The sequence below is a fragment of the Mirounga angustirostris genome, unplaced genomic scaffold (genome assembly GCF_029215605.1).
Source record: "Mirounga angustirostris isolate CCGP_5_RB_7025 unplaced genomic scaffold, mMirAng1.0.hap1 SCAF_14, whole genome shotgun sequence".
Taxonomy (NCBI): domain Eukaryota; kingdom Metazoa; phylum Chordata; class Mammalia; order Carnivora; family Phocidae; genus Mirounga; species Mirounga angustirostris.
Genome location: NW_026991722.1, coordinates 65,707,680 through 65,731,414, shown reverse-complemented (window position 1 = coordinate 65,731,414; position 23,735 = coordinate 65,707,680). Strand labels below are relative to the sequence as shown.

Sequence of the window (23,735 nt, the reverse complement as noted above, 5' to 3'; positions counted from 1 at the left end):
TAAATTCATTGAGATTTATTTTGTGACCTGACATAAGATCTATCCTGGAGAATATTCCATGTGCACTTGAGAAGAATGTGTATTCCGGGGTGCCTGGCTGGTTCAGTCGGAAGAGCATGCAACTCTTGATCTTAGGGGTGTGAGTTTGAGCTCCACGTTGGGTGTAGAGATTACTAAAAAAAAATAAACTTTAAAAGAAAAAAAAAGAATGTGTATTTTTTGGTCATTGGGTCGAGTGTTCTGTGTATATATCTGGTAGGTCCATTGGTTTACAGCATAGTTCAAGTCTTCTATTTCCTTGACGATCTTCTGTCTTGGTTCATCCATTATTGAGAATGGAGTATTGAATTCATCAACTATTATTATTGATAATTTAATCATATTTATTTTTTAAGTTGTATTAAATCCAGTTGACTTTTTTTTTTAAAGATTTTATTTATTTATTTGACAGAGAGAGATACAGCGAGAGAGGGAACACAAGCGGGGGGAGAGGGAGAGGGAGAAGCAGGCCTCCCGCCGAGCAGGGAGCCCAATGCGGGGCTCGATCCCAGGACCCTGGGATCATGACCTGAGCCGAAGGCAGACGCTTAACGACTGAGCCACCCAGGCACCCCAAATCCAGTTGACTTTTTTTTTACTTTTATATATTTATTTATTTGAGAGAGAGTGTGCGAATGCAAACGCACATGAGTGGAAGGAGAGGCAGAGGGGGAGGGAAAGAATCTCAAGCAGACTCTGCACTGAGCGTGGATCCTGATGCAGGGCTCAGTCTTGCAACCCTGAGATCATGACCTGAGCCACAATCAAGAGTGAGATGCTTAACTGACTGAGCCACCAAAGCGACCCCAGTTGATTTTTTTTAAGGAAACTTTATGCCCAATGTGAGGCTCAAACTCACGACCCTGAAATCAAGAGTTGCATGCTCTACCAACTAAGACAGCAGGGCGCCCTTAATCATATTTAACTTTTATTTTTTATTATTTTTTATTTTTTATTTTTTTTAAGATTATTTATTTATTTATTTGAGAGAGAGAGAATGAGAGAGAGAGCACATGAGGTGGGGGAGGGTCAGAGGGAGAAGCAGACTCCCTGCCGAGCAGGGAGCCCGATGTGGGACTCGATCCAGGGACTCCAGGATCATGACCTGAGCCAAAGGCAGTCGCTTAACCAACTGAGCCACCCAGGCGCCCTTAACTTTTAGTTTTTAAACTCTTTTTGGAACCTGGGGGGAATCATGACCACCACCATCTCCCACACCATGCATACCCTATGCTCACACCACCTGTCCTGGGCTCAGCAGCCTTGGTGGTTGTTACAGTACTTTATTAAGCAAAGAAACAGAGTTGTTTTCAACATCTCCTCTAAGGAAGGAAGCTCAGAAGGGCTGAGTCAGCCAGGCCCTGAAGGATGGGCTGCTTCTACTTGAACTTCTGCAGCAACTCGCAGATCTTCTCCTTGACCATTGGATCCAACGTTGAACAGTCCCACTCTGCCAACTTCATCAGCCGGTCATGGGCCTCCCAGAAGAGGCCAGAGCCAATAGCCAGCTCCACCCTCATGCGCCACTCAGCTATCTTGGAGCTGTTGAGAAAGACATTATACTTGCTTCCCATGGGCTGTAGATAGACAAAGAGGAAGGAGTGGTCAGCCAGGAGGAGGTGGGGGGCGACAGACCAGCCTCACCTGCATCCCCTCCTACAGCCTCAGGGGCTCTCCGCATCTGCCTCCCACAAAGAGTGAGTCTGTGACCCACTGCACCCCCAGGCCTGGGCAAGAGGTCAGAGGCTATGTGATAGACGTGGGGGGAGCATTGGAAGATCGATCAGAATCTCCAGGGTTCTTGGCCACTGGTCTTGCTCCAAAGCTCCGGAATCCCTCTCTGAGGTAACACAGGTGTTACCTCCCATTTCTCCAGCATGAAACTTTCCATGAGTCCTGCCTTCTACCAGGAAATCCCTTATCCTCAGATGAGGGTGGGAAGAATTCAGTTCTTTTTTCTCTACATTGAGCCTTCCTCTGTGATCAGGCACAGTGCTTGGAATGGGAGACCCAGCAGGTAGTCTAAGAAACATGCACCCAAGAAGCTTGGGGGTCCCACAAGGGGGTGGGTGTGGGTGAAATGTAAGGGGTAGGGTATGAAATGTAGGGGACTACACCACCTGGGGCAGAAAAACTGAAGTGGTTTTTCCTGGTGATGGTCTGCCCTTTACCCTGACCAGGGACTAAAGTGGACACTTTGCATACTGGCCAGAAATTATGTTGGCCTTTCAAGACATTGGCCAGGTTCTAAACTGGCCATCCTGCACAGCTAGGTCAGAAGTGGCCACCCTCCCCTCAGGTAGAACCCACATAAATGCCCCACACCCAGGTATGCCCCCCAAACGCACAGTGGATGCCCCTCAGATCCAGAGCCATGGGAGCTGCTTTGTGTAGCTATAAGCCTGGAGCTCTAGAAAAGAAGCACTCAGCCAAAGGACACTTTGGAGGCCTCTGTACACTTCCTGGAGAGTCCAACGGGAAGAGGAGGCATCCAGGATCCTGGTGGACTCACTGAGAAATGCTGTGTTCTTCTCCCTGTCCCAGGCCTGCCCTCCAGCCCCTCCCCATGCTGAAAAATCATTGTGAAGCATGGATAATAGCGATCCTCCTTGGTTCAAAATCTGTGCTTCCTGTTACCCCTGGGTGGGGTCCAGGCACCCCATCCCTGGCTCCCACAGCCCTCCATGTCTCCTCCTTTACCAGCCTATCCTCAAGCTATGGCCCCAATGGTCACAGAGGAGTCTCACCTGTGCCCAGGCTCTGTGCCCCCCCCCACCCCACTCCACACCTGCATCATCTCCACCAGGGCCACCAGGTCGGCCAGTGAGATGTGGTCCCCAGTGATGAACATCTTGTCCTGCAGAAACTTCTCCTCAAAGAGCTGCATGTTGTTCTTCGCCTCTGCCAGCATCTGTTCTGTCTTCTCAGCTGGAACCTCCTCACCTGTGATCATTGGGATCAGCATCTGGCCGGGGTGGGGAAGGGGAGGGAAGAAAAGGCTGCACTCTAGTCCCATTTGACCCTCCCGTCTTCAGCCTCCTTGTCCGCTGGAGAGGTGTTGGACAGAACCAAGGACATAAAGTAGGTTCAACTCTTGTAGTGGTTCTGCTTGATAGAGATCACCTAGGGCCATTGTTCAGGGGGATTTTGAGATCCCAGCAGGAAGTAATCCTGTGATTGGTTAGTGATGTCTGTCACAGGCATGAGATAAGAAGTAAGGGTACCTATACGGGCTACTGGTCATCTTCAAATTTGGTGGTTTCTTTTTTTTTTTTTTTTTAAAGATTTTATTTATTTATTTGACAGAGAAAGACACAGTGAGAGAGGGAACACAAGCAGGGGGAGTGGGAGAGGGAGAAGCAGACTCCCTGCCGAGCAGGGAGCCCAATGCGGGACTCGATCCAGGGACTCCAGGATCATGACCTGAGCCGAAGGCAGTCGCTTAACCAACTGAGCCACCCAGGCGCCCAAATTTGGTGGTTTCTATGGGCCCTTTGACTCTGATGTTTTCTAATTCAGAATGAAATTTCTTGACTCCTATCCCAGCCTGAGTACCACCAGCTCCTTCTGGGTGCCCTTCCCCTTGTTTTTACAAGGCTTTTTCATACCCAGTCGTTCATTCCACACTCCCATCAGCTCTGTAAGGCAGGCAGGGGAGGGAGCCAAGGAAATGAGGCGCAGGAAGGGAGGGACACTTGCTTGAACTCACCCGCGGTCAGCCATAGCCTTGGTCCCACTCACCTTGATCCAGAGGATCTTGCTCATGGGCAGCTGGATGGCAGTGTGCTGCCAGGCCATGAACTCATCCACGCGGGCGCGTGTGTGCAGGTCGGGTGGGTACCAGTGCGACGGTGTGCTGTGCTTACGGCACAAGTAGAAAAGGATGGCCACACTGCAGGAAGAGAAAGCCAGGGACACTGCCCCTTCCCTCCCCGATCCTGTTACGCCCACCACCCCAGTGTGGCCTGGGCCCAATGCAGAACCTCCAGCCGGAGGTGGGCTCTAGGCACTGACATTCTTCTAGGGGAAGGGTGAACCCAAAGGGTGCCAAGAAAGGCAGTCAGTCTGCTAGTCAGTGAGTGCAAGAGGGAGGCCAGCAGGGTGATGGGAGTTGGTGGAGATGGCATCAGGAAGGCAGTCTCGGTGGGGAACAACATGTACGGGAATTCAGGGGTAGTAAGAGGTAGCAATTTGGAGAAAAAGAAAAAGGGTGACCAGAAGAAGGGTGGGGAGAATGGTCAGAGACAGCCAGAGACACTGTGGAGGCACTCAGGGAGGCCCCCGGAGATGCAGGAGGGTATGGACTTAATCCTCAAGGTTATGGTTACATAAGCAGGAGGATGAGAAAATCTGCCTTGATTTTTAGAAAGATCCCTCTGTCCTACAACTCAATAGCAAGAAAACAAATAATCCAACCAAAAATGGGCAAAGAACCTGAGGAGACATTTTCCCAGAGAAGACCTCCACATGGCCAATGGACACATGAAAAGATGCTCAACATCACTCATCAGCAGGGAAATGCAAGACAAAAACCACAATGAGATATCACCTCACGCCCATGATATAACTGTCATCAAAAGGACAAGAAATAACAAATGTTGGCAAGGATGTGTAGAGAAGGGAACCCTTCTGCACTGTTGGTGGGAATGCAAACTGGCGCGGCCACTGTGGAAAACAATCTGGAGATTCCTAAATAGAATTACTATAGTATCCAGCAATTCCATTTCTGGATATCTATCTGAGGGAAACAGAAACAGTGTAACAAAAAGATACCTGCACCCCCATGTTCACCGCGGCATTATTTAGAAGAGCCAAGGCATGGAAACAGCCTAAGTGTCCATCGATGAATGAATGCCTAAAGAACATGTGGTGTAAAGATACAATGGAATATTATTCACCCATAGAAAAGAAGGAAATCCTGCCATTTGTGACAACATGGATGGACATTGAGCGGTTATGCTAAGTGAAATCACACAGAGAAAAATACAGCGTGATCTCATTTATATGTGGAATCTAAATACAAACAAACAAACAAAAACAAAACTGTAAATACAGAGAACACATTGGTGGTTGCAGGAGGCGGCGGGGGAGGGGGTGAAATGGATGAAGGGAGTCAAAAGATTCAGACTTGCAGCTATAAAATAAATCACGGGGATGTAATTGTGACCAAAGTTAATAAGACTGTATTGTATACTTGAAAGTTGCGAAGAGAGTAGATCTTAAAAGTTCTTACCATAAGGGAAAAAAATCTACAACTCTATGTGGTGATGGACATCAACTACAACTTACCGTGGTGATCATTTCACAATATATACATAAATCGAGTCATGATGTTGTACACCTGAAACTAATATAACGCTGTATGGCAATTACATCTCAAAAGAAAGAAAGAAAGATCCCTCTGGTACTGGGTGGAGGGGTTCTGAGGAGGGCAGAGGCCACGGAGGTATGCGGAGGGTACAGACTGGAGGCACCATTTGGAGGGGATGGTCTTGCTCTTGGCTGGCGGAGGGCAGGAAGGGAGGAATGCAGGGTGGACACAGGTGTCTAGGACATCTGGAGACCTGGAGAGTCCTGATATGACATCAAAGTCCAAGGAGCAGGTGCCTACCCGCCCTACCCTGCTCCCCCGCCCCAACCAACACCATCTGTGCAGAGTCAGAAGATGAGGAAGGAGCAGAGATGGGTAGGGGGAGAGGACAGGAAGGAGCAGCCTGGGAGGGAGGAGGGAGGGGGGAGTCCCCAGAGGCCCAACTCTATAAGAAGGGGGGAAATATCAAGGATGAAAATCCTAAATCCTAAATCATCTCAGCTGATCTCACAATAACCCTGTAAGGTGTGTACCAGTATGCTTCCATTTGAGGAAACTGAGGCTTGGAGATACAACTAACTTGCCAAAGACACACAGCCCATGAGTGACAGGATCGGGGTTTGATCCCAGCAGCCAGGCCCCATGCCTGAGCCTGAGCCTGAGCCTGAGCCCAAGCCCCGCCACTGTTCTTGACCACCTGGCATAGCGTGTGACCTTGGCCAGGCCGACCAGGGGGGTGGAAGAAATGGATGGAGTCAGGTGGGAGGAGAGTGAATGGGCAGCAGAGATGAGAGGATGGTCCCTAGCCTCCACGAAAAGCTGAGGGGCAGGCCAAGGCTTGCCTCACTGGCCCAATGCCCCTCCCCATTTTGTGACCTCTGGGAACACACCCTTGGTGGGAATCCCGGCTCATGACTGTTCTGGGCAGACCTGTCGGCGGCCGCCAGTCCCAACTGGCTCCTCCCAGGCTGTCTGTAGCCCGTGCCACTCTAACCAAGCCCACAGCCCCCACTGCCACACTCTGTGTCTCTGTCCAGCACCTTGAGGCTGGGGCCCCAATGCTCATTCTAGGCATCAGCCCTCCTGGCTCCTGCACCGGGAGCGCCGGGGCCAAGTGGGGCCCACCAGCATATTCTCGAACTCTTCTTGCCACCGTAGCAGGCCAGAGCTCGCTATGCCCGGAGGTGCCCCATCTCTTGGGGGGCAGGCACCCGGCTGGCATCACAGTTCCTGGTCTGACCCTGGAGTGGGCACCTGGCCTTCTGTCTGCCTAGCACCCTCTCACCGACTCTTCTCGCAGTGTCCTGCTCTTTCATCTTTAATCCAGTGATTCGGGGGAGGGGGGCGGTTGCTGGTAGTCAGGGGTCCCAGTGCCATGGCCAGTGAGTGGTCCACAGGCAAGAGGAGGCTCAGACTATGCCCATGCATGTCCTTCGCTAGGAACATCAGATACCCTGAGAAGGAGGGGCTGATCCTTCTCTAGACAGAGGGACACGGAGATGGGCAGGGGACACTCTAGCCCAGATTCCCTGAGCTGGAAGGGTGGGGAGGTGAGGGTCACCAGAGCCAGTAGGGCCGTCCTGCCACCAGCAGGCCCAGAGTGGGGCAGCGCAGGTGGGCACCAAGCCTCGGTGTTCCTGGTTCCAGAGGGTGGGGCCACCACCCTAAAAGGCCCAAGGCACAGAGCATGGAGCCAACAAGGATGATTCTCAAGCCTTAATATGTAAAGCAATTTACCGGCTAGGTTTCAGACTTGGTTGGGATGCATAAGATTTTTTTTTTCCTTCCTATGTCTCTGTTTGGGAATAGGAATATCCATCCTGTGCACGTCCCCCCGTTGTATTTTTTTTTTATTATTATTTTTTAAAGATTTTATTTATTTATTTGAGGGAGAGAGAGAGAGAAACAGCATGAGAGGGGATAGGGTCAGAGGGAGAAGCAGGCTCCCCACCGAGCCGGGAGCCCGACGCGGGACTCGATCCCAGGACTCCGGGATCATGACCCGAGCTGAAGGCAGTCACCCAACCAACTGAGCCACCCAGGCGCCCCCTTTTTTTTTTTTTTAAAGATTTTATTTATTTATTTGAGAGAGAGAGAATGAGAGACAGAGAGCACGAGAGGGAAGAGGGCAGAGGGAGAAGCAGACCCCCTGCCGAGCAGGGAGCCCGATGCGGGACTCGATCTTGGGACTCCAGGATCATGACCTGAGCCGAAGGCAGTCGCTTAACCAACTGAGCCACCCAGGCGCCCCAGGCACCCCTTTTTATCATTATTTTTAAGTAATGTCTACAACACCCAATGTGGGGCTTGAACTCAAGACCCTGAGATCAAGAGTCACATGCTCCACCAACTGAGGCAGCCAGGCGCCCCTCCCCATTGTATTTTAGAAGCAGGACAACTTGTCATCTGGTTTCCCAGGTTCACAGGGAGAGCGGAACTTTGAGCCGGGATGAATCATACCATGAATCTCACCCATACCTGATTTGGATAATGTAGACACTGGCATTTTGGGCTAAGAGTTGATGCCAGAGTGATTAAGACTTTTGGAGATGTTGGGATGAGGTGAATATATTTTGCACATGGGAAGGACATGAATTCGGGGGGCCCAGGGGACAGACTGTTATGGGTTGAATTGTGTTCCCCAAAGATGTGTTGAAATCCTAACGCCCAGTACCTCAGAATGTAGCCTGATTTGGAAATTGGGTCTTTACAGAGGTAATCAAGTTAAAATGAGGTCTTAGAGGGGGGCCTGGCTAGCTCAGTCGGAAGAGCATGTGACTCTTGAGCTCAGGATTGTGAGTTCAGGCCCCACCCACACTGGGTGTAGAGATTACTTAAAAATATAAAAGTAAAAATAATGTGAGGTCTTAGAGTAAACTCTAATCCCTTATGACTCGTGTTCTTATGAAATGGGGACATTTGGACACAGAGACATGCACAGACGGAAGGCAAGATGGCCCTCTCCCAGCCAAGGAATGCCTGAGGCTGTCAGAACCTAAGACAGAGGCCTGCAATAAAGCTTCCCCGGCTTCAGAGGGAGCACAGCTCTACCAACACCTCGATTTTCACTTCTAATCTCCAGAACTGTAAGACAATACATTTCTATTGTTCCAAGTCATTCAATCAGTGGTAATTTGCGACAGCAACCCTAGGAAAATAATCCAGGCCCTGGGCCCCCCGAAGTCCTGTGGTCCACTTGGAAGATGTGCTTTAAGACACCGCCTTGGAGGCACCCCAAAAAACAGTCTGCCCCAAATCTTACCAAACTTCTACTTCCAGTGACCAGTTCACAGGAAATGAAAGGACAGAAAGACCGTGTAAACATGACACCCTGAGAATGTGATCGGCAAAACTCAGACTGTGGGAAACTGCACAGGACAAAGGACTCGGTTTCTTCAACCACAACAAAAACGCAAAGGCAAGGGGCGCCTGGCGGGCTCAGTGGGCGGAGCTCAGGCTTCTCGATCTCAGGGTCCTGAGTTCAAGCCCCAAGTTGGGCGTGGAGACTACTTTTAAAAAAGGCAAAGGCAGGGGCGCCTGGGTGGCCCAGTAGGTTAAGTGTCTGCCTTTGGCTCAGGTTGTGATCCCGGGGTCCTGGGATTGAAACCAAGTCAGGCTCCATGCTCAGCGGGAAGTCCGCTTCTCCCTCTGCCTCCACCCTGCTTGTGCTCGCTCGCTCTCAAATAAATAAACCTTAAAAAAATTGCAAAGGCAGGGGCAGCTGGGTGGCTCAGTCGTTAAGCCTCTGCCTTCGGCTCAGGTCATGATCCCAGGGTCCTGGGATCGAGCCCCGCATCGGGCTCCCTGCTCCGCGGGAAGCTTGCTTCTGCCTCTCCCAGTCCCCCTGCTTGTGTTCCCTCTCTTACTGTGTCTCTCTCTGTCAAATAAATAAATGAAATCTTAAAAAAAAAAAAAAAGATTTATTTGAGAGAGAGAGGGCATGTGAGTTGGGGGGGGTGGGCAGAGGGAGAAGGAAAGAGAATCCCAAGCAGGCTCAATGCCCAGTGCAGAGCCCACTGGGCTTGATCTCACAACCTTGTGATCATGACCTGAGCCGAAATCAAGAGGCAGACACTTAACTGAGCCACCCAGACGCCCCTGATGCTTTTTTTTTTTTTTAAGAGCCCTTATCTCTTAAAAGTATATTCGTAAACATTTATGGATGAAATGATAGGGTGGCTGGCAAGCAGGGGAATAGAGTGGGCTACAGGTGATGAAAAAATGGGCTCCCCAAGAGGATCACTGTTGGAATGGGTGAGGGGTACCATGTGGAGGTCGCTATAATCCTCATTAGTTAGTATTCATTCTACTTTGGTATACATATAAAATTGTTCACAGTAAATAAAAAATAAGTACTAGCAGTCGGCTCCACGTGGATCTCCCAGGAGGAGCAGAGACAGATGGTGGGGTGGGGGGCCCCAGGAAAGACTTACCTTTCAGATAAGATAAATTTTCCATCTTTGAGGCTGGGTAGCTTCTTCAGGGGGTTGATCTCTCTGTATTCTTTGCTGTGGTGGTGACCTGAGAGGGGCAGGAAAGGTAAAGGTCTGAGGGTGCCGGGACTCCAGGGAAGAGAGAACCAGGTCTCCCAGAGGCAGAATGCCTTCCTCCCCATTTTCTCTAGAAGAGGAAACAAGCCCAGAGGAATACCATGGCTCTTCAGGTCAAAGGGCAAGTCAGCGGCAGAACAGGGATTAGGATCAAGACTCCTGCCCCCATCCCAGGCTCGGTGACCAAGACAACCTGTTGGCTCACAGAAGTTGAAGGCCTCCAGCCCCCACTCCCAACTCCAGGCCTGAAGCCACAGCCCATGAATCAGCAGAAGCCCGAGAAGCCTGGATCCCACCCCTTATAGCCCCCTCCAAAAGGGGCAGGGCAGCCAGGAGCCCCAGCACATAGCTGGAATTCAAAGGGAACCTCTCATATGCAATCAATCTATGGGGAGTTTTGTTTTGTGGTTGAGTTTTGGTGTTTTTTTTCAAGGTCATTATTTTTTTAACATTTTTTAAATTTAAATTCAATTAATTAACATATGATGCATTATTAGTTTCAGAGGTAGAGATCAGTGATTCATCAGTCTTATATAATACCCAGTGCTCATTACATCATGTGCCCTCCCCAATGTCCATTACCCAGTTACCCCTCCCCTCCAGCAACCCTCAGTTTGTTTCCCATGATTAAGAGTCTCTTATGGTTTGTCTCCCTCTCTGATTTTGTCTGGTTTTATTTTTCCCTCTCTTCCCCTATGATCCTCCATTTTGTTTCTTAAATTCCACATATGAGTGAGATCATATAATTGTCTTTCTCTGATTGACTTATTTTGCTTAGCATAATACCCTCTAGTTCCAGCCATGTCGTTGTAAATGGCAAGATTTCATTTTTTTTGATGGCTGAGTAGTATTCCATTGTGTGTGTATACACACACACACACACACACACATAAACCTCATCTTCTTTTTCCATTCATCTGTTGATGGACACCTGGGTTCTTTCAATAGTTTGGCTGTTGTGGATGTTGCTGCTATAAACACTGGGGAGCAGGTGCCCCTCGGATCACTACATTTGTATCGTTGGGGTAAATACCTAGTAGTGCAATTGCTGGGTCATATGGTAGCTCTATTTTCAACTTTTTGAGGAACCTTATTTTTTTTGTTTTGTTTTATTTTTTTAAGTAAGCTCTGCTCGGGGCATCTGGGTGGCTCAGTCGATTAAGCATCTGCTTTCGGCTTATGATCCCAGGGTCCTGGGATCGAGTCCCACATTGGGCTCCCTGCTCAGCGGGGAGTCTGCTTCTCCCTCTCCCTCTGCCTTTCCCCCCTCCTCTTGCTCTTGCTTGCTCTCTCTCAAATAAATAAAATCTTAAAAAAAAAAAAAAAAAAAAAGGTGAACTCTGCTCAACATGGACTTGAACTCAGTTTTTTTTTCTTTTTTTTTAAAGTAAGCTCTCCACTCAACATGAGCCTGAACTCACAACCCGGAAATCAAAAGTCTACACCCTCTACCAACTGAGCCAACCAGGTGTCCCGATCTATTGGGAGTCTTAACCCTTCCACAGCCAGCTGCCTCCAGCTGGAAACATTTCTGGGGCTGGACTCACACTTCATTTCAGAGCATCAGGTCTCCTCCTCTATGTTCTAGAGACTTCTGCCTCTGCGACCTGAGCTTTTAAGAATCCCTTCCATGATGGGCGCCTGGGTGGCTCAGTCGGTTAAGCGACTGCCTTCGGCTCAGGTCATGATCCTGGAGTCCCAGGATCGAGTCCCGCATCGGGCTCCCTGCTCAGCGGGGAGTCTGCTTCTCCCTCTGACCCTCCTCCCTCTCATGCTCTCTGTCTCTCATTCTCTCTCACAAATAAATAAAAATAAAAAATCTTAAAAAAAAAAAAAAAAAGAATCCCTTCCATGCTTAGGATAGTGTTGGAGACCAGTGCCCTGTACCTCACTCAGGGTCTGTGTCACCCTGGGCAGGTGTGAACACGGTGGGGAGGATGGGTGTAGACTGAAGCAGGGGTCTTCACTCAGATGTGAATGACCACACACTTCTGCAGCCTTTGCCACCTGATCAGAGGTAGTGCAGCTAAGAAGCGCTACACCCCCACAAGGAAAAGCCAAGGGCACTGGATGGGAACCTGGGGGACGCTCAGCAGCTCTGCCTTCCACTTTACCTGATAGCAGGGTAGAATATGTGGGAAGGATGGACAGCCTATAGTTCCCTTGGGTAATGCTTCTTCCCCTGTGGACTTTGATGGGGGGAGTGTCCTCTGTGTCTCAGCTTAGAGACACCCTGAACTTGTGCCCTGCCTCCCCTCTGGACCAGACCTATGCCCGGCAGCAGGGGGTGCCTACCCTTTAGCAGATCCACAAACTGGAAGTCGAAGGGGATGCTGTTCTTTCTAGCGAAGATATACACAGCACGGCAGGATGCTGACAGCAGGTCCAGATAGAGCTCCAGGCCCATGTTGAGACACACGTTGGGCACCCCCACCAGCCAGCCACCAGGCTCTGAACCTGAACCTATATGCAGCCTGAGCCCTTGGCCCTGGCCCTGTGCCCTTCAGCCGTCTCTAACCCAGGCCCAGGACCCCGAGTTCTGGAACTTCTTGTTTCATTTGGTGGTGTCATGAGGCCAGGAAGCCCGGAATTCTCACAGCAGCAAGGATTCTGGGGAGACTCAGGAGCAGACTAGGGAGATGCCCCTGGCTCGGGGGCAGAAGGTGGGGGCCTCCTGCAGCCCTGCTCCTCCCCTCCAACTTGGTGCCTGTCTGTCCTTGTGGCCCATTTCTGAAAAAGGACTTACACACGGGAATTCTCAGGGCCGGAACTTCACTGCAGCCCGTGACCCCGGGCTCTGCGGGGTCCAGAATAAAGACAGGGCAATGAGAACTGACCACAGAGGGTTTCAGAAGCAGGGCTTGGGGGTAGGCATAGGTCAGTCTAGCCTGAACTGTAGCTAGAAAAGTGTTGGGAGAAAAAGAAACAGGAGCCTGGGGAGCAGTCAGGGCACCGGGGACAATGTCACAGGGGTGTCAGGGGTCAGCCAGTCAGGCTGTGCCATGCAGAGAAGCCCAGAAACTTCTGGCTTGGCTTGGGACTGGCAGTGGCCAGGGGAGCTCAGTACCTGGCAACTCAGGAAGGTAACTGGATGCACATGGAGAAGTCTGAGTGTTGCTCACTCTAGGCTGCATCATCGCGGGACATCTGTCCCTGTAGATTCTGCTCTAAACCCCACCTCCTAACGCCGAGTGAGGCTGGAGACAAGTGGAGGGCACACAGCATGTTTATTGTGGCAGGAGAGTGCAGGGGAGCGGGCCCGGCCGTACCCCTCTCAGCTGATCCGGCCGTACCCCTCTCAGCTGAGCCGCTCCAGCAGTCTCTGCACCAGCTCCTGGGCCAGCTTGGGGTCCCGCTGGGCATCTCGGGGGTCCCGAGGCTGTAGCACAAGCCTGTGCGCATCCTGGACGAGCTCAGGGCCCAGAGCAGCCTCTACTCGGGCTCGCCACGCTGCCAGCTGGGGCCACTCTTGGAAGATGTCGCAGCCAACAGCAGTGGGCTGGGGAGACAAGGCAGCTGGAGCAGGGGACTCAGCCCTGGGCCCGGAGTCCCCCCAGGGGCAAGCAGGCAAGAGAAGCTCACCTGCATCAGCTCCGTGAATGCCATCAGATCCGCTAGGGAGAGCTGCTTGGTGGCCAGGAAGGGCTTGGTGGCCAGGACCTGCCCATCCAGATGCTGCAGAGCTGGTTTCAGCTTCCCCAATAGCCGGTCTAGCCGCACGGGGTCCACAGGCTGCCCCGAGAAATGGGGCAGGAGGGACTGGGCGGGGGGAGAATCGAGGCAGTTTATCCCAGTCTCCTCCAAACAATCTCAACCACCTTGCCACCCCTCCTGGCCACCATCCCCACCATCTGTCAGTGATACCCCCTGGGGCACTGTATTCAGAAGGCTTCTGAAGCCATCATTCAGACTCCGGGGGAAAGAGTGCTGTGATAGATTACGGATGTCTACCTGGGACAGTGGATGGGAGGTGTATATGGGCCAGCGGGTTCTTTCCAGCACGGGGGACTCCAGCTCTTGCCCAAGCCCCACGCTAGGGCAGGGAGTCTCACCTTACACAGGTAGACGTTGCAAGCAGGCAGCTGGACGGCCGTGTGCTGCCACGCCAGGTACTCGTCCACACGTGCGCGGGCCTGCAGCTCGGTTGGGTACCAGTGGGTCGCCGCCCGGTACTTGCGGCTCAAGTATAAAAGGATGGCCACACTGCAAATAGGAGGCGTCGGAGATTTCCCCAGCCCTCAGCGCTAGGCAGCCTCATCTCTCACAAATAGGGTGATTTGACTGGATCTCTCTCCAATGGCACCTCTAAGGGAGGACCCACCCATTCCCACATCCCCACCAATGGTCATCTTTTCCCCACCAAACTGCTCCATTCCTCAAGTGCTCCCCCATGGGCCCACATTTCGACCTCCCCTCCCTTCTCCTACCCCAGCCAGCCCTCTGTCTCCAGGCCCCGCTCTCTGGCATCGGGGTCCTACTGAGCGGGAGGAAGGCAGGCCTGCCCGAGGGGTCTCCCAGTTCCCTCCCAGGCCAGTGCTCCCCAAAACCCTTTTCTTGATCTCTCCTGGGCTCCTGGTACTTGGTGACCAGTTTCTATTCTCAGGCAAGTCCTGGGAGGGGGTTACGTTACTCCCCCATTTTACAGAGGAGAAACATGGAGCACAAAGTTCTGTGACCTATCCATGGCAGAGAACGAGGGTGGGGGGACCTGGGATTCAGAGCCCAGTGCAGATCTGGGGCTGCCTGGCCCCTGGCTCCTGTGACTGAAAGGCCCGGGTTTGGGACATCTGAGGAGAGCTGACCTCAAGCTTGGATCTTCCCCAGCTAGCTCCAGGTTGTCCGGGACTGCCTGAGTGACCTATGCCCCTTTCCCAGGCTGAAGCTACCAACTTTAGCCCCAAAGCCGCCCCCAGTCCAGCCCCCCTGCCTCCAAGCTGGGTGAGCTGGAAGGAGGGAGGGGGGTCACACCAGTTTGGAAAAATCTCCCAGTGAGGGGTCATCAGCTTTCTGCCTTCCTCCCTCCACCCCCACCCCAACCCAGAAGCCTCTGCAGACCCCAGGACCCCATTACCTCTCCGCCAGCAGGAAGTCCCCATCTTTGAGAGCAGGTACCTTCCCCAGGGGGTTCACCTTCAGGAATTCAGGCTTCAGGTGCTCCCCTGAGGGGTGGAGGAGATGAGTGGCTCAGCAAGTTCTGGCCCTTGGACAGACACCCCCTCCATGGAGCCCAGCCTAGTCAAGGCTCACCCCGTCCTAGCTCCACAGGCCGCAGCTCGAAGGGAATGCCATTTTTCCGGGCAAAAATGTAGACTGCACGGCACGGGGGCGAGTACAGGTCCAGAAACAGCTCCAGCGGCATGGCTGCACCTCCCACTGTCCTCACCTACCTTCCACTCAGGTCTGCCTCCTGGGGTTGGTTTGGTCCCTCCAAAATGGGGCCCGAAGAAATGTGTTTCCTTCCCTGAAAGCTGTTTCCTCTGAGCTAGTAGCACCGCCCCGCCAAGCCTCCACACCTTCTGGCCTCTGTGGGATGAGGCGCGGTGGGCTGTTGGAGATTTGTCACTGGTTTTCCAGCGCAGGGTCCCCAGCCTGACCCTGCTCCTCCACAAAGCCCTGTCCCTCCCCCCGGCCTGCTGCTTCCTTCTGCCCCCTTATCTCTGCTTCCTGGAGGCCAGGGCGGCTTTCACAATCTAGCTGAGGTGGGAGGCTCCCTGGCAGACGCGCACTATTGGTCTTTAAGGCCTTTCGTGTCTTTCCTCCCAGCCCGTGCCTGTCCACACACACACACACACACACACACACAAACACACAGTCACGCACTCACACACACACACTCACACGCACACACACACACTCTCAATTATATGACCCCACCCTCACCCTCCCAGCCCAGGTCTCTCCTCTCTCTGGTCTGAGTAACTGTCCTAACATCCTGACTTGGTAAAGACATCTCTCTCTATTTATTTGTTTGTTTTGTTTGAGGGAGCGAGCAAGCGAGAGAGCATGTGAGCACGCAAGCAGGGGAAGGGGCAGACGGAGAGGGCATCCAAGCAGACTCCTGCGGAGCGCGGAGGCCCAACTCAGGGCTCCATCCCACCACCCATGAGATCAGGACCTGAGCCAAAACCAAGAGTCGGGCGTTTAACCGACTGCCCCACCCAGGCACCTCAAGGCATCTCTCTCCTGCCTGTCCTCCTCTGGTGCCCCCCACCTCAGGTGTAGCACCCCCACCCCCTGGGGCTCAGGCCAGCCCCCTGGAGTCTTCCCTCCTCCTTACCCAGACCTGATCCCTCCAACCTCACCAGCTTCCTGACCAGCCCCTCTGCCTCCACCAGAGACCTTCTGTCCTGGTCCACACAGCACCACGGGGGATCCTCAAGTCCAAATCAGATCCCCTGCTCCCCTGCGCGACACCCTACCACCCCTCACCCAGTGTAGCCACACTCCCCAGCCTTGTCCATTTGCCTCTTGGCCTTCCTCCTGGAATGTCCCATGCACTTCTTTTCTGTCAGAACCCAAGTCTTGAGATGATGAGGGCTGGGCTGTGGGCAGCGCCTCCCCGGACCCAGAGAACAGCCGTGAGTGGCTTGGGAGCTGGGGCCTAGCCTCCACACTGGCCCATGCTGGTGGGGTGGGTCATGGCACAGGTAACAGCCACAGCAGCCCCCTGGGAACTGAGCGATGGCCTCCCCGGAAGCTGCCCCCGCCCCATTCTGGGACCTGAGGAGCTCAGAGCCACTCCCTGACTTTCTTGGCCCATGCAAGGCAACTGTAATGCCTTCCCCACTGTTTTCACAGGAACTGAAGTCAGCCAGGCAGGATTTTTAGGGACAAATTCCACCCTCCACAAACACACATAATTGTAGGACATGTAACTTGGGCAGGGCTGTCCCCACCCTTGGTTTCCAGGACAGTTCATGGCTCAGACCAGCCAGTGAACACCCTATACCCCTTGGCCACTCTGATCGGATCAGGCAGGGTCCTAGGGCTGTGGCAGGACTTTCTGGGAAAGAGGGGCTGGGAACAGGCACAAAGCTGACCCCAGCTGAGGCCCACGGTCCTTCCCAGGGAGAGGCTCCGGAAGCCACCGGCTGCAGAAGGAACACAGCTGGCTGAGACTCTTCCCCAGTGGAGAGGGAGGCCCAGGGCCGGGCAGCCCCCAGGAGCCAGGCTGTCCAGAGCCAGCCATCCTGGAGCCCAGGCAGAAGGGAGTGAAGCCAGGCAGGCCCAGCCAGGCTGTAGATGGGAGGCTGGGCTCAGACCTGGCATGCCCAGAGCTGTCAGGGAGCCCTGAGTCCAATGGCTGGGACTTGTAACCCGACCCTGCACAGAGAACCCCAGCTGGCTCCACCATATTGGACAGGGGTCCCAGCCATGCGGTAAAGGGGAGGAGTGAGAGAAGGATGACAGGGAGAGAGTAACCTGGAAGCAAGATGGGGGGACAGAGAGAGGGAGGAGGGCAGCGAGGAACACTTCCGTTTGTTCATTTACTCATCCATTCACTCATCCAACAGAGAGTGCGACTCAGAGGCAGACAAAAAGCAGTGGAGGGAGAAGGACAAGGATAAGGGACCAGAGAGGAGTCTTATGTTTCCCAGCTCTCCAAGCAGGACCTGTGATGTAACCCTGGTGGGGTTCCCCGGAGGGATTGACAGCTTGCACCAGGACCTTTGGGCTGGGGCTGTGGGCCCCTAGGAAAGCCCCGGTTCACTCCTGCCAAGCCACCTGCCATGGCCACACTTCTCAGCACAACACAGCCAAGACCCACAGCCTTAGGGATCATGGACAGGCCAGTGCTGAGGCTTTGATTCTGGGGACACCAGCACAGGAGACAAGGACAGCCAGGCCATTGACCCCACCTGAGACCCAAGGCAGCCACAGGACCTGAGGGAAGCCAGGGAGGGATCCCACCACCCCTTTCCAGGGGCAGGCAAAAGGTGGGGGGAGGGTGGTTCTCCATCTGTCAGACAGACGGCACCCCTGGCACCCCCCACCCGGCAGGGTCAGTGGAGGGAGCCTGCCCTACTGAGCCCAGGCCTGCACCAGTAGCTCCTTCAGCCCCATAAGTTCCGCCAGCATCCCTTGGGGACTGGAGGTCAAAGCCCTGCCTTCAGGAACTGGTCTGTCCATGTTGTTGCCCAGCTTCTTCCTGGGTACCTGCATACAGGTGAGCAGAACCAGCATCTGCCAGGTGGGAGGAGGGTGGGCTCAGTCTGCAGCCCCCACTCTCCAGCACCTTGGTCCTGCCCACACCTGTCATACTCCCTTATCACCCATCCTGCTGGGGTCCACGTAGGCGTGCGCGAGGCACCTTGGGCACCGTCATCATGTCCACTCGGGCACTCATTCATGCGGTCGTGGGCCTACAGGCAGGATGGCCCCAGTGGGCCACCATCTGGTATTTACAGGCGGCGTGGGGCAGTGACCTTGAGGACCCTGGTACCCAGCCATTCCCACCTCCCTCAGAAACCTGCAGGCCTCTGGCAGAAGAAGTCTCTGCCACTGATAGAGTCCCCTTCATGCTGTCCTCCACCCAGCTCTCCCCACCCCACTCCACGGTCCAGCAGTCAGGCCATGCCCCTGGCCAGTCACATACCTGAGCAACAATAGTTCCTAGTAACTAACGGCCTGCCCTCAGCATGGCTCGAGAGCCCGTGCTCCTCTTGCCATGAAGACCTTGGCCTGTCAGCGTGCCCTTCGCTATGTCCAGCTGCTGGAGAGTCCCAAACACGCTCAACCTTCCTGCTTCCAGCATTAGCTCAGGCCCTTCCCTCTGCCAAGACCAGTTCAGGATTCAGGGTCACTTCCAGGAGTCTCTTCTGTCTCTCATCCTGGCAGGCGACCTGAGGATCCTGCTGCCCCCCTCCTTCGATGGTGCCCAGCGTGGCTAGTTCAGTGGTGGCCACCCTCCAGGACAAAGCTGTCACCTACACTGAACTCAGAGGGACTGTTTACTGTTCGTTTACTTCTTACATTTTATTGCAGTATCTTTGGAAAGTAAAACCATCCGATTGTGAACAAAAAAAGTAGCTGGTGTGGATCTAGAAAGCACAGGCTGCCTCCACCCCCAACCCTCCGGGGGAAGATGGAAAAGGCCCAGGAAAGCAAGCAAGTATGAGGAATCTCTGGAAGGGAGGTCACCGGAACAGGATCTAAGAGGGAAGACAACCACCAGGGACCCCCAGGGCAGGACAGATGTGATATGGGAGATGCTCAGGGCTTAAGCTGGGAATGACACAAGGATGGGTAGAGCAGGGGCACAAAGGCCCAGGGAAAGATGGGCTCAGAGTCCAAGGTTAAGGACCCCATTTATTGGTTGGCAGTGACATCTACTGTCACATCTAAGAACTGCAGCCACATAAGCCACATGGCCTCCTGCGGAGTGTCCTGAGAGACTGGGGACCTTGGCCCTCTCCCAGGAAAACAAATTACTCAATAAAAAACAAATGTTAGCAAATGGAACTTTGAGAAACTTGAAAGTGCTGTGTGCTTTGACCTGTGCTGTTTCTATTACATAAGTTCAATTTCCTCAGTTTTGTGTTCAGGCACTTGGTTGGTGATGAGAAGCCCTTGATTATAAAACAGGGTGTAGGACCTCCTGGGTGGCTCAGTGGGTTAAGTGTCTGCCTTTGGCTCAGGTCATGGTCTAAGGGTCCTGGGATCAGAGCTCTACGTGGGGCTCCCTGCTCAGTGGGGAGCCTGCTTCTCCCTTTCCCTCTGCCTGCTTCTCCCCCTGCTTGTGCTTGTGCTTGACTCTCTCTCTCTCTCTGTGTCAAGTAAATAAATAAAATCTTTAAAAAAAAAAACAGGGTGTAGGCTTTGTGATGGTTAAAGACGCTATGTTCTTTCCTCCCTAGAGCCCACGTTCTTTCCTCCCTAGAGCCCACGTTCTTTCCTCCCTAGAGCCCACTAGGATGCTAGTGAAACCGGTCACCAAATAGTTAACAGGGCAGGTAGTGCAGCTCAACTCTCTCCCCCAAATCTGCTTATTCCCTGTCACCTTGTTTCTGTAAGATAATATTCATGCTTGACACATGATAACCAGAATTTAATTTAGTTGTTTTGCAGGAGCTCAAGGTTTCATAAAGAAGCCAGCAGAACCCAGGACCACTGACTTCCTCTTTGATCACAACAAAATGAAATCGACCCTCCCATACTCAGCAACTCCCTGGGGCTGATCTTGAGTCGCATGACTCTTCTCCCCTTTACCCAGATCCTCTTTCTCTGGCCTTTATTTTATTTTTTTTTTAGATTTTATTTATTTATTTGTGAGAGGGAGAGAGAGAGCGTGCGCACAAGCAGGGGATGCTGCAGGCAGAGGGAGAAGCAGACTCCCCACTGAGCAAGGAGTCCGATGGGGGATTCAATCCCAGGACCCTGGGATCATGACCTGAGCTGAAGGCAGATGCTTAACCGACTGAGCCACGCAGGAGGCCCTTGCTGGCCTTTAAAAATCCCTGACTCTACCCCTTCAGGTAGGCGGGGATGTGTGCATGTGTTTTGTTTTATTTTATTTTATTTTATTTCATTTTATCTTATTTTAGATTTATTTATTTATTTGAGAGAGAGAGCACATGCACGAGGTGGGAGAAGGGCAGAGGAAGAGAATCTCAAGCAGACTCCCTGCTGAGCGTAGAGCCAGACTAGGGGCTCAGATCTCACCACCCTGAGAGCACCAGCTGAGCCGAAATCAAGAGTTGGATGCTTAACCAACAGAGCCACCCAGGAGCCCCTATTTTAGTTTTTTAAAATCTCCTTCAGATAGATTATTTTTTTATTTTAATTCCAGTTTAGTTAACATATAGTATTATATTAGTCTCAGGTGTACAATATAGTGATTCAACAATTCTATTCTTTTTTTTTTTTTTAAAGATTTTATTTATTTATTCGACAGAGAGAGAAACAGCGAGAGCAGGAACACAAGCAGGGGGAGTGGGAGAGGGAGAGGCAGGCTTTCCGCAGAGCAGGGAGCCCAATGTGGGGCTCGATCCCAGGACCCTGGGATCATGACCTGAGCTGAAGGCAGCCGCTTAACCGACTGAGCCACCCAGGTGCCCCATCAACAATTCTATCCTTTACTCGTGCTCATCATGGTAAGTGTACTCTTCATCCCCAACACCTATTTCACCCATCCCCCTACCCACCTCCCCTCTGGTGACCACCAGTTTGTTCTCTAGAGTTAACAGTCTAGGTTTTTTTTTTCTTTGTTCATTTGTTTTGTTTCTTAAATTCCATATATGAGTGAAATCATATGGTATTTGTCTTTCTCTGACTGACTTATTTCACTTAGCATAATACTCTATAGCTCCATCCATGTCATTGCAAACGCCAATATTTCATTCTTTTTATGGCTGAATAATATTCCATTATGCATATATATATATATATATATATATATATATATATATATATACTTTATCCATTCATCTATTGATGGACGCTTGGGCTGCTTCCATAATTTGGTTGTTGTAAATAATGCTGCAATAAACATAGGGTTGCATATATGTTTTTTTGTTGCTTTTTGTTTCTTTTTTTTTTAAGATTTTATTTATTCATTTGACAGAGAGAGAAAACACAAGTAGGCAGAGTGGCAGGCAGAGAAAGAAGGAGAAGCAGGCTCCCCGCCGAGCAGGGAGCCCGATGCGGGGCTCGATCCCAGGACCCTGGGATCATGACCTGAGCCGAAGGCAGACACTTAACTGACTGAGCCACCCAGGCACCCCAAGGTTGCATATATGTTTTTGAATTAATGTTTTCAAATTCTTTGGGGAAATACCCAGTAATGGAACTACTTGACCATATGCTTCCATTTTTTACATTCTGAGGAGCCTCCACACTGTTTTACAGAGTGGCTGCTCAAGTTTGCATCCCCACCAACAGTGCACACGGGTTCCTTTTTCTCCACATCCTTGCCAACACTAGGGAAGGTTTGAGGCTTGCCCCCTGTATCTTTGTGTGGCAGCCTTCACACTCAGTGTCTCAGTGATGGGCTCTGCTGTGCGTTGGACACATGAACTTGGGTTCGGTCCCACTAGCATGAAATAGAAGGGCGTACAAGCAGGAAGAAAAGAAAGATGAGGAGATGAGGAGATCTAAGGCGGGGCTGTGGGAAGGAGCCCCAGTCTCCAGGCCCACAGGGCAGACGTGGGGCTACAAAAGAGGAGTGCGAACGGTTGGGGTGGCAGGACTTTGGCCGGGCACGGCCCCCAGAAATCCCATCTCGGGGAAGCCAGCGACAGCTGGGTGAGGCCAGGGGACTTTGCTGCTGTACCAGTATAAGCCTCAATTAGAGCGGAGGGTTCAAAGATGCTTATCCATCCAGATCCCAAATGCCATCCTTAGGTATGAGGGCCCTTCACAAATGACATGAAAAGGTCACAGGAGAAGAAATGCAAAAGGCTCCTAACACTTGAAAAGTACCCAGTTTTATTCTAAAAATGTAAATCCCCAGGGAAACTAGCATAAGAATCCACTCTGTCCCCATCAGCCTGCCACGGTCAAGCTTCTCAGCACAGAGCACGTGCATGCATGTCATGTTATGCGTCCTTCCCCCCACACCTCTATGTCGAGGTCCTAACCCTCCCCCCCCGCCGCCGTGGGCCCTAATCCGATCTGACTGGCGTCCTTAGAAGAGAGATTAGGACCCACAGAGAGACACAGAGGTGTCTCACGTGTGCAGGGGAAAGACCACGTGAGGACACAGGGAGAAGGTGGCCGTCTGCAAGCCCAGGAGAGAGGCCTCAGGAGAAACCAACCTTGCCAACACCTCAATCTTGGACTTCCAGACTCCAGAACTGTGAGAAAATGAGTTTGTTGTTTAAGCTCCCCGCCACCCCACCCCCATCTGTGGTATTTTGGTATGGCGCCCCAAGCACACTAACAAAAGCAATCCACAAGTGTTAAGGACAATCTCCACAGACAGCAATGTGGTGATATCTAGCGAAAAAGGGCACGTGATCGCAGAATCAGACCTTTAAATGCAGAGGACAAACTGATGGGTGCCAGAGGGAAAGGGGGTGGGGGGTGGGCAAAATGGGCGAAGGGGAGTGGGAGGTACAGGCTTCCAGTTTCGGAATGAAAAAGTCACGGGGATGAAAAGCACAGCATAGGGAATATGTCCATGATACCGTAATGGCATTGGGTGATGACAGATGGTGCCTACATTTGTGAACACAGCATGATGTATAGAGTTGTCGAATCACTACACTGTATGCCTGAGACTGGTATAACATTGTGTGTCTGCTAAAAAAACAGAACAAAACAAAAAACCCACCAACTTTAATAAATAAATTTTGGGGGGCGCCTTGTTCCCACAGCTGGGGATTCACCAGGAGGGCCGCTGGAGGCTGACTCTTTCACTGCCTGGAAGGACACTCCAGAATGAAGATGCAGGAACCTGACACATCAAAACTAAAACCCTGCAACGAGCCCAAGATTAGGAGGCAGTTCCAGGGAATACAGAAGAAACGTCAAACCATCAGCCAAAGCTAGTCCACCTCACGGACTTGAAGACAGAAGCCTCCCACCTAGCCCAGGGCTTTGTTTCAAGCCCCCCTCCATCATTGTCAGGGACGTCATCACAGTCAGTTGGCGGGGCGGCGGGGGGCTACACCTGGGATTGAGCCTTTTGCTTCCTACCCAGAATTCCAGATGTCAGTAGAGTCTTGGACCAACGTCTTCTCTCCCGTGTGGTTGAACTGCCCCACTCGGACACACCTCGTTTTTGTTAGGTAGCCTGGGACAGGTGCACAGCTGACATTTTTTACCTTCCCACAAGAGTGCTATTTTGGTTAGGCATAAAATCTCCTGTGGGGAAACCCATTGTCCTCAGCGTT

At 52.2% G+C, this 23,735-nt stretch overlaps 2 protein-coding genes across 2 annotated transcripts; both read right to left on the bottom strand.

Moving 5' to 3' along the window:
- Positions 1–488: 488 nt before the first annotated feature.
- On the bottom strand, positions 489–12,307 carry LOC123852857 (glutathione S-transferase theta-4). The gene is made up of 5 exons (XM_045887210.3): positions 12,196–12,307; positions 9,784–9,871; positions 3,781–3,931; positions 2,828–3,004; positions 489–1,616 (listed from the first exon to the last, which is right to left on the bottom strand). The coding sequence occupies exons 1-5, from the start codon at positions 12,305–12,307 to the stop codon at positions 1,419–1,421; spliced, it is 726 nt and encodes a 241-aa protein (XP_045743166.1). The 3' UTR covers positions 489–1,418.
- Positions 12,308–13,108: 801 nt separating this feature from the next.
- Positions 13,109–15,539, bottom strand: LOC123852856 (glutathione S-transferase theta-1-like). The gene is made up of 5 exons (XM_045887209.3): positions 15,148–15,539; positions 14,972–15,059; positions 13,953–14,103; positions 13,483–13,659; positions 13,109–13,399 (listed from the first exon to the last, which is right to left on the bottom strand). Exons 1-5 carry the CDS (start codon positions 15,257–15,259, stop codon positions 13,199–13,201), a joined length of 729 nt encoding a protein of 242 aa, XP_045743165.1. The 5' UTR covers positions 15,260–15,539; the 3' UTR covers positions 13,109–13,198.
- Positions 15,540–23,735: the final 8,196 nt, after the last annotated feature.